General features: G+C 42.8%; 1 protein-coding gene across 1 annotated transcript; it reads left to right on the forward strand.

Moving 5' to 3' along the window:
- The first annotated feature begins 5209 nt into the window (after nt 1-5209).
- LOC134911593 (trace amine-associated receptor 3-like) lies at nt 5210-11875 on the forward strand. The gene is made up of 3 exons (XM_063919717.1): nt 5210-5305; nt 6295-7313; nt 11865-11875. Exons 2-3 carry the CDS (start codon nt 6335-6337, stop codon nt 11873-11875), a joined length of 990 nt encoding a protein of 329 aa, XP_063775787.1. The 5' UTR covers nt 5210-5305; nt 6295-6334.
- Nucleotides 11876-14218: the final 2343 nt, after the last annotated feature.

Consider the following 14218-nt stretch of genomic DNA (forward strand, 5'->3'; position numbering starts at 1 on the left):
TATTTTAACTAGGGTGTCATGCAGCATGCAATGCAGGCACCTTTTCCTAGTTTGCAGCAGCAGTTGGTTAACCCTCAATTATTCCAAGTGACAGGGCAATTTATATAGCCACCTTTGTACCCTCAGTTCAGTAATTTCACTGCGCATCAAGCTTTGCTTAACCCTTACGGTCATTTTGCGCAACCCATTTTGTGTCAGTTATCTGGTACTCAGCAAATAGGGCAACCTCCTCTGCCTCAGGCCATGCCGCTGGTCAGGCCTTCCATCCTACCTCAGTCTATTATGGTTCCACTGCCTCCCCCTCCTCCTGCGCAAGTGCTCTTAGCCACCCCTGAGGCGCTTGCAGCAGTGGATTTATCAGTACCTAACACAGTTAATTTAAATTTGCGGGATATAGTTTCTCATTCAGCTTCAGCGGCATCAGCAGCATCAAGTGTCATCGTTTGGAAGGTCTTACAGTCAACATGCTTTTGCAGGAGCTTTTTCCCATTATTGTGGCTGTGGAGCTTTGGTCCTTCAGATTTAGCAATCGTAGAATTGTTTTTTGGTGCAATAATCTGGGTGTAGTTTAGGCTATCAATAACCAAAAGACGGTTTGTCAGCAAGCGCTGAGACTGCTAAGGCATCTAACGTTGATCTGCATGTGGAGAAATATTGATTTTACTGCGAAGCATGTTCCTGGGGTTAAAAATGAGAAGGCGGATGCGTTATCTCATTTTCAATGGGGAAGGTTTAGGTTGTTAGCTCCGTTAGCTAGGGTTGATGGTTTGTCCTGTCCTGATTATTTATGGCAGATCATCAGGTCAGCATCAAGGTGCTCACATTGAAAGCGTTGGCACCAGGAACTCTGAGGTCATATTCGGGCAGCGTGGTTTGACTGTCAGGCTTTTATGGCATCCAAAGGTGTCAGTAAGAGTTTGCAAGACGCCATGTTGGAATCTGTATGGTTGTGGCATGAGAGGGATCGTTCTAAAGCAGCAATGTACGGGGCTCTGGCGGGAATCTCTTATTTTTCGTGCTTGCATGGTTCAGTGGACCCCACTAAATATTTTATTCTGTCCAGGATATTGAAGTGATGGGCTAAGGATCAAGCAAATATAGGTGATGCTCGTAGACCAATTGATATTGGGCTTATTAAGGATTTGGTGGCAGCAGTTGCAGGAATAGTGCTTGGTGAGTACAAACATAGGGGGTAATTCAGAGTTGATCGCAGCAGCAAATTTGTTAGCAGTTGGGCAAAACCATGTGCACTGCAGGGCAGGTGGGGCAGATATAACATTTGCAGAGAGAGTTAGATTTGGGTGGGTTATTTTGTTTCTGTGCAGGGTACAATAAATACTGGCTGCTTTATTTTTACACTGCAATTTAGATTTCAGTTTGTACACACCACACCCAAATCTAACTCTCTCTGCACATGTTATATCTGCCCCCCCTGCAGTGCACATGGTTTTGCCCAACTGCTAACACATTTGCTGCTGCAATCAACTCTGAATTACCCCCCTAATTTGTTTAAATTGGCTTTTACATTAGCTTTCTTGGCGCATTAAATGTAGGAGAATTAGTGGCTGTTAACAAGAAATCAATCAACACAGGGATTATGTTTGATAATGTGGTATTAAAGCATGATCTGTTACTTATGAAAATTCAGAGGTCCAAGACGGATCAGCTAGGGAGAGTGTGGTGGATTCCTGTTCCTGTGCATCCTGAGCCGAGGATATGCCCAGTTTCACTAGCCAACAGCTTCTGCCTGCAGCGCCCGAATGGCGGTAAATAGTTGCTTGTGCATGAAGACCTTACGCCCCTGTCTAAGTTTCAGTTCACAAGCGTATTCCACAAGAGTTTGATAGTTTTAGAACTGCCGCTGTCACAGATTCATTTAGAATAGGTGCAGCGACGTGTGCTACAGCGTCGGGGTTCTTCCATTGAGGCAATTAAAAAATGAGGATGTTGGAAGTCTTCAACTTATAAAACTTATATCCAGAATGATAAATTGCAGAATTAGAAGCTTCCTGCGAGTTGGTTGTTTGGGAATCCCAGGGCCTTAAGCTACCCTCCGATAGGGGGTTTGGAGTTCTTTTCACCTTTTCCCTCATACATTTTTTATGTTTGGTATTGTTCATCTCCATCTGGGTCACTCAGACAGCTCAGCTTCCCTTACCCTTCTAGTTTAAGTAACAGTTACAAGTTATTAATGTTTTTAAAAACGTTTGTTTTTCGTGCAGGTTTTTTGACATGGTCAAGTCAGGTATGGATTGTGGGTCATTCTTATGTTTATTGGGCTTGTATTCACACTGCAGTTAAATCTTTCCTTTATGATGTACGTTGTATTGGTTTGAGGGGGTTGCGTTGGAAAGGTTTATTAGATTTGCTTTGGGAATCAGAAGAGAAATGGGGATCCCTAGATTGTTTGATAGTGCATTTAGGCGGTAACGACCTGGGCCTTGTAAAAGAATAGAGCTCTTTAATTATATAAAGAGGGATTTTTAAATAATTGTGGAGCATTGGCCACAAGTTGGGTTGATTTGTTCTGAAGTTATACCACGTAGGTTTTGGTGGGGCACCCAGGGTGGGCCGCTTTGGGCAGAGTGAGGAAAAAGCTGAATGCCGCAGTGTCTAGGTTTGTGGTTTATTTGAATGGGCATGTTATATAGCATCCTCGTTTACATTATGAAGAGGTTCAGTTTTATAGGCCGGATGGAGTACACTTGACAGGGAAAGGTTTGGAGTTATTTGTAACAGCCTTGTTGAATTTTGTACAATGCAGGTTTAAAGTATAAGAGATGTGGCAGAAAGCAGTGCTCCTCGGCAGCTCAATTTAGTGCAGCAGAGTTTGGCTAGCATTTCCCCTTTGAGAAAGGTGGGTATGTCACTACCTTAGGGGAGGATCTGGTCACCATCTTAGGAAGGGACCAGCACTGTGCTAGTTAAGGGGAGATTGTTCTACCCAAGATGCATTGCACAAGGGGCGGAAACTCTACCCTATTTTACTAATTTAAACTTTATATAAAGGCTGTGGCTGAGGTTGCATTGCTTTTTTCACCAATATGATCAATTATTACAATTCTAATTTGATTTAATAAATTTGGCTGTGACCTCAATTTTTTCCAATCTATACAGTGATGTGTGACTTTATTTATTATTATGGTTTAAGTGGTGTTGAAAATAATAAAGCATATGGGTGACTTAAAAACTTGTTGCGTATGATCAATATTGCTCCAGCCAATCAGCTCCTATCTGTCACTTTTAAAACACATGACAGTTGTTTGCCTGGAGCACAATTTATCATACTTTTAAAGTAAACTAGCTAAAACTTGATGATAAATGGGCCTCACAGAGCTGTACCTGTGATGAAATGGCTTCTGGATTTATAACCTAATGAGTCCAAAAGTGCAACAGCTAACTTCTCAGCACTGACTGCATATTTCTGTATGATAAACAGGACCCTAGATTTCTATATTAAAAACAATATTTAGTGTTTTTTTTTCATGTTATGTATAAAACATCACTTGTACTACTCTATTATGGGTTTAGTTTTTCATTTCAGAAAGATTCCCTAACAACCAGAGCACAGATCTCACATTTACTTTTTTCAACTTGTGTGGCATCTCCCAATTGCCCTCAAGAGAATTCCTCACAATTTAATTTTTCTGGGGAGAATTATCTGTCTTCAGCAGTGTAAGTTCTCATGAGAGTCTTCCTGGTATCATAAAAGAGATGTTTCATCAACAACAATCTGCCTTGTGTGGCTCCTACCAAACTCTGCAAGACATGTTATGAGATTACAGAACTGTAAGTATCATACAAGGTAAATATTATATCTGTATTCCTGCCATATGTGTGCAGCTTGTCTTTTGTGTATTTTATGGATTAGTCCAGCAAACCACAAATATCCTCAAGAGCTGATCTTTTTGCTACAAATACATTGTTTACGTGCATAATATTGTGAATGTGCTTTTAGACTTACTTACATTTTAATCATTTCTAAAACAAACACATCACTAGTTTATTCATTGTAATTAGGGTAACATAGAAACATAGAATTTGATGGGGAAAAAACACATGGCCCAACTAGTCTGCCCCTTTTTTTATACTTTAGGTAACCTCAATCCTATTTGAGCCTTACCGTAGCGCTTTATACATATGCCTATCCCAAGCATGTGTAAATTGCTCTGCTGTGTTGGCCTCTACCATCTCTGATAGTTGGCTATTCCACTTATCCACTGCCCATTCTGTGAAGTGATTTTTCCTTAAATTTCCCCTGAACCGGCCTCCCTCCAGTTTCAGTGCATGTCCTCAAGTTCTAATACTTCCCTCCTCTACCTTGATAAAACCCTTGGTATATTTGAAAGTTTATATCATGTTAAGATCTTTTAGTCTTCTTGGTAAGTTTTGTGATGTAGACCAGTGATTCTCAAACTCGGTCCTCAGGACCCCACACGGTTCATGTTTTTCAGCTCACCCAGCTGCTGCTCTGTGTATCACCAACTGTCACATTTTCAAAATCTACAGGTGACCTGCAAAACATGAACCGTGTGGGGTCCTGAGGATCGAGTTGGAGAACCTGTGATGTAGACCATGCACAATTTAGTTGCCCTTCTTTGTACTAATATATTTATATCCTTCTGGAGATATAGTCTCCAGAACTGGACACAGTATTCCAGATGAGGCCGTACCAGTGACCTATACAGTGGCAGTATTACTACTTTCTTTCTTCTACTGAGTCCTCTCCCTATGCAGCCAAGCACCTGACTAGCCTTCCTCATTGCTTTGTTCCATTGCTTCCCTGCCTTTAAGTCACTTAAAACAGTGACTCCAAAATCCCTTTCCTCCTGAGTAGTGCAAATAATAGAAAAACAGAATAAGGAACATTATGTACAACAGTCATGGCACTTAGCTCGCTGCCATGTGCTCTGAGAATGAACTCTAAATGAAGAGGCCAGATACACTGATCGGAACACATTGAACTGGGGAACACCCTTCTTATAAATAAAAATCCAGCATTGCAAGCAGTAACTTCATGCTTGCAATACCAACACAAAAGCCTTGATAAATGTATTTTTATAAAGTAAAATTGATAGGGACAACAAAAAAAAGGCATTTTGTGTATTGTGACAAATAATATTGCTCTGTATGTAATGCTAATGACTGTAAACTAACTACTGTATATGAATATAATTAATGTTTATTATAGGAGTATTGTATTGAGGAGATGCGTTTGGCATCCCGGCGGTAAGGTGACCAAAGGAAGAATCCTGACACTGCTCAGAAGAACGGTATTGTGACACCAACAGCTGGCATCCTGAAGGTAAGTATTGGGAGGTGTTTTAGGGTTAGGCCCGGGGAGGGGGGAGGTTTAAGGTTAGGCATTAGGGGAGTGGTTAGCTGCCACCCCCCCAAAATGTATCCCTAGCCACCACCCCTGTATATTTAGCACTAGCTGCCACCAAGGGAGGGATAGGGTTAGGGTGGAGAGGTGGGGGGAGGGTTAGGATTGTTAACCCCCAAACCTGTTGGCAATCCAACATTTGGGATGCCGGGTTCAGTCATGTGACCGCCGTCATCCCGAAAGCCGGCATAATGTATTACGCCTGTATTGAGGGTTTATAGGTTCAATTTAAGCCACTTCACTATAAACCCTGTAATTATGTGTTAGAAAATGGTATATTATAAAACATTAAGTAAACGAGTCATTATGCTTAACTGTTGCATGAAATGTTATTTTCAAGCCTAAACATTATTTTATCTGAATTGTTTTATGATGTCATTACATGCAGAAATGTGTATGGTTGAATCATTTTATATTAGGACAAAGCCATTGGTTGTCATTAAGGACTTTTATGTAATATCGTACCCATCAAATCTGCAGAATCTAAAGGTCTAATTCAGACCTGATCACAGCAGAAAAATTGTACTCTAATGGGCAAAACCATGTGCAGGACAGGTGGGGCAGATGTAACATGTGCAGAGAGAGTTAGATTTGGGTGGGGTGTGTTCAGACTGAAATCTAAATTGCAGTGTAAAAATAAAGCAGCCAGTATTTACCCTGCACAGAAACAAAATAACCCCCCAAATCTAACTCTCTCAAATGTTATATCCACCCCCCCCCCCCCTGCAGTGCACATGGTTTTGCCCACGAAAGATAGAGTTTGCTGCTGCAATCAGTCTGAATTAGGCCCTAAATCCCTTGATCATGTGTTTTTAACTTTTTAGATGTATTTAGTTTACTTAATTCCTGTTTATTGTATTTCAATTATAACTTGATAAGAGCAACTTTTTCTTGACTTCTCATTTTAGAACGTCTTGAATCTTCTAGCAGCAGAAGAAACATAACAACATGAACATAACTTTTCTTAATCCTGTGTGTTTGCAATATGAAAATGTCTCATTCCTCTGCCCAGCTGACAGGCCAATTATTGTACGCATTGGGATGTATATGTTTCTAGCTAGTTGTATGGTAATCACTGTCCTTGGGAATCTGGGTATCATCATTTCCATCAGTCATTTTAAAGAACTTTATTCCCCAACTAATTTTCTCATTCTTTCGATGGCTGCTACAGACTTCTTTCTAGGGCTCATCATCATGCCATACAGCATGGTAAGATCTGTGGAGAGATGCTGGTATTTTGGAAAAATGTTTTGCAAAATCCATTACAGTTTTGACTTAATGCTTAGTGTTATTTCTATTTTCCACCTCTGCTCTATTGCCATTGATAGATTTTATGCTGTTTGTGATCCTCTCCATTACCCCATTAAAATAACAATATCTGTCATAAAGAAAATGATATTTGTGTGTTGGTCTGTGCCAGCTATCTTTGCATTTGGAGTGGTTATAACAAATTCCCATGTGTCTGGAATAATTGGATATGAAATATTAGTGGAATGTTTTAATTTATGTCCAATTACCTTCAACAAATTGTGGTCTGTGGTTATGTTTTTTGTATGTTTTTTTGCTCCTGGCTCAGTCATGGTTGGGATTTATGTCAAGATCTTTATAGTATCACAAAGACATGCTAAAATCCTGGAACGGGCAACAGGGAACATGGCAGACCAAGTAACTTCTCAAATCTCCAAGCAGAGAGACCGAAAGGCGGCAAAGACACTGGGCATTGTCATGGGGGTGTTTATATCATGTTGGTTACCTGTCTTTATAACCATTCTAGTTGACCCATTTCTAAATTTTTCTACTCCTGAAGTATTGTTTGATGCCCTCAACTGGCTTGGATATATCAACTCCACATGTAATCCATTAATATATGGATTCTTCTATCCATGGTTTAGAAAAGCTTTGAGACATATCCTTTTTTGCAAAATATGTGAAACTGATTCTTGTTTAGCAAATCTATCTTAATACAATAAAATAAATACAATAATATTTAAATCTGTATAGGACAAAAGGAATATTCATTTTCAGGGATTCCTTTGATTTTTTATTTTTTTATTTTTTTTGGGGGGGGGATAAAAGGAGTAGGTTTAATAAAATAACATGCGTACATTAATTCATGTTTATTTCCATGTGGCCAACTCTGAACTGGGCCCCACACTATGACTGAAATTCTAGAACTAAGAAGAACAGAATGCATTTTCTTTGTATGTCATGGATTAAACACCTACAGTATGGCTCAATTCAGTTACTCACAAGTCCCCTATATACCACAATTACGGTATCGCCATAGGGCTGCATAAAAAAATCAGAGAGTCTGGAGTGAAATCAGGCAGCTGCCATTGCTGGCTTTTCCACACTGTAGCAATGGCAATTTAACACCCTTGTGGCTAATTGAATTGATCCCCTAAAACGTGTCTCGTTATATTTGGTCTGGCAGGAGCAATGCCGGCCTGAAGCCAAATTTTTTGCTAAGCGAATAAATACTTTGGCATCCCCCTTAAGTACTTTTGAAAATATTAAGGGGGCATGGTCTCATGGCAAATCCCCAGTTGTAGTGCCTCCACATTATGCCCACTAGTAGTAGTCCCCGTTACACATTATGCCCAACATAGTAGTGCCCCATACACATCATACCCACTGTTGTAGTGCCCCTTACACATCAAGTAATACCTGATATGTCCTCCTGTTGTAGTGCCCCTTACCCATTAATGTATTACCTGATATGCCCCCCTGTTGTAGTGCCCCTTACATGTTAATTTATTACCTGATATGCCTCCTGTGCAGTGCTGGTGGCAGACTCGCAGAGCAGGCAGTGGAGTTGGCAGTGTCGCACCGTGCCCGGCACTACAGTACTGTGAAGAATCTCAAAATAAACTACCGCTTCCAGCAGCAAGGGTTTCGGGTGGGGAGGGGGTTAGTTTATCTTGCATTCATGGTATTGAAAGGATGCGCTGACAGACGCAGTTCGGCGCTGCCAACACTACTGCCTTCTTTGTAAGTCTCCAAGGGGGGCATATCAGGTAGGGACAGTTTTACACATGTCGCTGGCACAGTTGAGCCAGGGTGCCCTCCTATGTGCTGTGCTCTTCTCAGTTGTGTACCCTGTGCAGGAGTTAAAATATTGTTGGGAGGTTATTGTGATATGGCCAGTGTGGCAGGGACAGCATGATTCCACAATGAGGTTATTGTGGAATGCAGAGTTTTGCAGGATTGGAGCAGCAGCAACAGGAATTCAGTATGATGGCATCCAGTCCGGGTTTTGGTTGAGTCTGTTGTAAGCCACATCTTGGCTAATTACTACAACTTGTCTGCTACCTTTAAAAATGTGTTTGTGCAGTAGGTCATTGCTTCTGATGGCAAACCAGTCATCCAGACGATAGGACTGGGGTGTGGGGTTATGTTAGGAGCCATCTGGAATTGTTAAACCAGTTGCCTTGGAAAGACTGTACCCTGTTGTGCTGTGACTGACCTGCAATCCTATATGAAAATGTGTAACCTGCCTGAGGTGGAAAATAAAGTGAGTTGGACTTTACTCTACTATGTGGTTCTGTTACACCAGTTTTTATTTAAAAAATCAAATGTTTGGAGGAGTGTTTTGTGGGTGTAGTGTGTGCTGTTGTACTGGTTTGTTTCTCAGTAAGGTAGATCTTTTGATTCTGGACATTCCTACCCAGCTTAAGTTGTGAGAAAGAATGGTAGCAGTGACTATTAGGTCTTGAGATACTCCCCATCAATACAAAGGTTAGGCTGATTACACCTTACTGTGGTCAACGGCACCACCTCTTGGATCTTAGTGTGTATCATCATTGGGAGGGGAGTTTGAATACCTTAAGTGTGTATATGTTGGTCTGGTAAAAGACCCCTTTATAGGCCTGATTGGGTATAACTGGGGTGATGAGCAGATAGCAATACTGCTGTGTGGAGCCATTCATTCTTCATTACCATTTACTTTCCCTCCTCCAAATATCTTATTATTAAATAAAGCTGACCATTTTCCCCTACAATAAGTCTATGTATGTTTATTTATTACATTTGTAAGAGGTTATGTTATTGTAACTTGCATAGAAAATATAGACAGACACGGATAACTATTAAAATGCATCTGGATGTTTGTTTCTATCTCATACGTCCTAGAGGATGCTGGGGACTCCAAAAGGACCATGGGGTATAGACGGATCCGCAGGAGCTTGGGCACACTATAAAGACTTAAACTGGGTGTGAACTGGCTCCTCCCTCTATGCCCCTCCTCCAGACCTCAGTTAGACTTTGTGCCCAGGAGTGATGGGTCACACACTAGGGGAGCTCTACTGAGTTTCTCTGAAAGACTTTATGTTAGGTTTTTTATTTTCAGGTAGACCTGCTGGCTACAGGCTTCCTGCATCGTGGGAGTGAGGGGAGAGAAGCAGGACCTACTTCTGTGAGTTTCAAATCTCTGCTTCTCGGCTACTGGACACCATTTGCTCCAGAGGGTTCGATCACTTTGTGCGCCTAGCTGCTTGTTCCCGGAGGCATGCCGTCACCCCCCTCACAGAAGCCAGAAGAAAGAAGTCGGGTGAGTATTGGAAGAAAAGAAGACTTCAGATGGCAGAAGATTTCAGTAACGGAGGTACAGTGGTAGTGCTGCGCTCCATGCTCCCACACACCAACGGCACTCACAGGGTGCAGGGCGCTGGGGGGGAGCGCCCTGGGCAGCAAGTTACTGGTCTTCTTAATGTGAAATCTAGCAAAAAAAAAGCATTTCGGTGCCGAGGCACCGTGGTTCATCCCCCGCCAGCATACTTTAACGATTTCCCCGCCACCGCTTATACGGGTGCAGGGCTTTGTCATAAGCTCCTGTGGGGATAACTGTTTCGCCGACGCTTGCCGGTACTTGATTCAAACAACTAAGTATTAGCAGGTTGCTTTTGTGTGCTTAAAAACAAGTAAACACGCTAGGGGAGACACGGCGGTCGGTCGATGCCCTGTCGGCATCAACGGTAATTCCTGGGTAAAAGAATTAACAGGCTGTTATTGCCTTGTACAGGTATTGGTATATATATATATATATATATATATAGAATCCCAATAAAGATGACAGCGGCACTCAGGGTTTTGTAAACATGCAAAAATTGTATTCAAACGTGAATAGACAGGCCGACGTTTCGGGGCTTACCCGCCCCTTTGTCAAGGTGTATAACACCTTGACAAAGGGGCGGGTAAGCCCCGAAACGTCGGCCTGTCTATTCACGTTTGAATACAATTTTTGCATGTTTACAAAACCCTGAGTGCCGCTGTCATCTTTATTGGGATTCTACACAATCGTTATCAGGAGGCACCAGGGTCACGAGTGGCCATCAGGAGGAGTGCCGGTCCACATCTGCTATATATATATATATATATATATATATATATATATATATATTTTATATATATATATATATATATAAGTAGGGGGAGTGTTATTACAATTGTAGATGTATGCTTCCCTCAGACCCCTTGGGGTTTTAAGATTATTATTGTTGTTGCCCGCTTTCTATTCCGTGCTGTCGACATTTACTCAGTTTCTGTCGGCCGTAAAGTTCCTAGTAGATCCACATCGGGGGCACGTCAGTACATGGTCATACACATTCACAACACATTACTGTCACTAGGGATCTGACAGGTCTGGACAATCCACTTGCGTATAGGTTATGTCTATATGTATATATGTGTAGATACAACTTTATATATGCATGATTACGATATGGGTGTTTTATTGTGTATTACATTATGTATATACATGAATGTTGAAATAATGGTATTCTTCTCATGTGCTGGTCGCTTTGTTGATTAAGCTCTAGATTGGCCGGGACGAGTTGGTTTCGATCCTCTCAAGGAGTCCGAATATTAGTCTCTTCACAACGCGGAGAGAAAATTATGACAATCAACTCCTGGTCGACGCTGAGCCCGGTCGCAAAGGATCATACACAGGCAGCTAAGTGAAATTTTATTTCTACACTTTGACCTTATTTGCAATGTATGCACTTGAGGGAGTGTGGTAGTCGGGTAAGCATCCGGTAGAATTATCCTACCCAGAGTGGGTAGGCTTGCCTATGTTTATTTTTCCTTATAACATTATAGCAGGCTGCCACGTGACAGTAGGTGGTGTGACCGGAAAAATGCGGAGGAGGTCTCCGGGAGATGCTGGTGGGAGGTATACAGCTGTTTGGTGTGGCTTCTCTTCAGTCAATCTCGGCGGTATCCGCTGGTAAGCCTAAATTCGTGAGTTAACCTCCTTCACAACGGTTGATGACGTATTCTTTTGTGGGATGCAGTCGTTTAACCGGTTCTTTTTTCCCTTTTCTGTGTAGACAGTGGAAGGTGAAAAGGTAAGTGTTCTGCAGCCTTGTTAGGTTCGCAGAAGTGGACGTAGTTTCTATTTCCACTACATACACCTCTTGTCGCTGAGTCTATCTGGCTGGTCCCCACTCCGGTGACCACTTGTCTACTAATTTTCAGTTAGTCCAGGAATAGACTAGGACCTGTGAGTTATTTATAGAAGCCAAAGGGGAACATTCTGAGTTACGGTTGTTTCCCCTTACTGTTTTTTCTAATAGATCCTGCCTCTCCCCTATGGAAGGGGAGGTAACGCGCGACGCCATACAGAGGTGCGTCACGTTCAGGACATTGTCTGGTTGTCCCTGTAAAAGGGTGCATATCGTTGTTTATCTCTGACTGTTCTTCGGCGCAGGCATTGGCCTGTTGTTCCCAACGACGCAGATGTCAGAAGTGGGTTTCAGAGTGGTTTCTGACCGGTTAAGGTTCAGTGTTTTTCCTGTAGAAAGAGGTCTGAGGATCCAGAGTTGGATCGGCTTTGAGGTGACACCTCATCAATAGGTTCCATTAATGAGACAGGTGGATGCGGCATAAGTGGCCTTTTTCGGTGAGCAGGTCTAATACCAGAGTGGTTTTCATGGGACCAGTTGGAAATGTGGTCCGGGTCTCACCTGCGCATGCACCGGAATATAATCAAAACGGCCAGGACACCGCTCCTGTGGTGTCTGCTCGGTTCTTTCCTTCTAAAGGAATGAAGGTTAGGGATCCAGGTTTAGATCCTGGTGTCCGTGCGTATAGATCTCCGAAGCTGGGGAGCAGTCCTTTGCAAGGGACGTATTTCCAGAGGATGAGGTCAAGTTGGGAAACTTGTCTGCTGTTAGCTTCTTGAATTAAGAGCTATTTTAGACTAACGTTTTCTTCGTGTTCTGCCCGTGTTAATTCTGCCAGAAGACTTGTCAGCAATGGCGTATGTAAGCCGCTAGGGCGCAACAAGGAAAAAGCGGAAATGGCAGAAGATGCACAGTTTGCAGTTGAGTGGGAAGTCTGGTAAACGCTATGTTAGCAGTCTTCGTTCCGGAGGTAAACGACGGAGAAATAGATTTCCTTTGCGGACACGAAATCCAGCCGGAAAAAATACTGTCATCAGCGAGAAGCTTTCCCAGACGTGACAAGTCTTTGTGGAGTGTCGCAATTGGACATGTTGGCATCTCGCCTCAACGAGAGGCCTCGAGGAGATTGTTTCAGGTTATGGGACACTCAGGATATAGCAGGGGACATCCTAGTGACACCGTTGGTGTTTTTAGTCGGTCTAGGTGGCCTCTCTGCTTTCACCTTTCTGACAGTGGTAAGCGTAAGATGATCGATGGTTCCGATGATCCTTTGAAATCCGGTCTAACCAGCGAGGGTTGGCTATCCAGTTTTTCATGGTTTACTCATAGAAAATTACTGCCCTCTTCCTTTACGTGAGGTAATGTTACAACACGATCGGGGCGTGTATCAGGACATACCGCGGCTGCGTCTAGCGGCGGGGCGGTTGAATGTCGTATCCTAAGCCGAATGGGTGTTCCCAGTGAAGTCGTTTCTTCAATTCTTCAGGCTAGGAAAGAACTGACGGCACAGCGTTACCACCGTTGTTGGAGTAATTATGTGTCTCGGTGTGTATCCAGGAAGGCTCCTATGGAGGACTTTCAGCTAGGTCGTGCTTATCCATACTTTACAAGCCGATGTGGAGGCAAGCCTAATAAGTTTCTTTACAAAATTTCTTTTTTGGAAAGTGGTCAGGCTATTGACTTTGACGTCAGCTAGGCGGATGTCGGAAGTAGTGGTTTTGTCTCACAAGAGCCTTGTTTGATCTTTCAGGTGGATAGAGAGGAATTGAGTACTCGGTTGGTAGTTCTACCAAGAGTGTTTTCTGGGTTTCGCAGAAATCGGCCTATTTTGATGCCGGGGGTTACTTAGGCATTGGCTGGTTCAAATTCCCTTGATCTAGCCAGGGATTTGAGTATGTAGGTCATCAATTTGGCTCAGGTTGGAGAAACAGAGGCCCTGTTTGTCTGGTATGTTCCCAGCTTACTTTGGGGGACTGCGCTATGCAGTTTTGTTACACGCTGAATCTATAATGCGGTTTGGCATGTTCGTTCTAAGGCTGCTTTGCCATCACCGAAGTTGGTGGAGGTTCCTTCTTTTGGGAAGATGGGTTTTTCTTGGGCGAATGCCGAGGAGTCTCGGCGATTCAACTTTGCCGAGCGGATTCTTGGTCGGGGTCAAATGCTTTTGCGATGCTCTACAAGTTTGACACCCTGTTTTTGGGGACCTTATGTTTGCTCGTTCGGTGCTGCAGAGTAGTCCGCACTCTCCCGCCCGTTTTGGAGCTTTGTTATAAACCCCATGGTCCTTTTGGAGTCCCCAGCATCCTCTAGGACGTATGAGAAAATAGGATTTTGGTACCTTCCGGAAAATCCTTTTCTCTTAGTCCGTAGAGGATGCTGGGCGCCCGTCCCAGTGCGTAGGGTGTCTGCAGTTATTGCTTTTGGTTACACC

This window comes from Pseudophryne corroboree, chromosome 4 (assembly GCF_028390025.1).
Source record: "Pseudophryne corroboree isolate aPseCor3 chromosome 4, aPseCor3.hap2, whole genome shotgun sequence".
Classification (NCBI taxonomy): domain Eukaryota; kingdom Metazoa; phylum Chordata; class Amphibia; order Anura; family Myobatrachidae; genus Pseudophryne; species Pseudophryne corroboree.

Excerpts from the sequence above, each read along its gene's own strand:
- LOC134911593 (XM_063919717.1), top strand. The coding sequence starts at position 6,335 with ATGAACATAACTTTTCTTAATCCTGTGTGTTTGCAATATGAAAATGTC.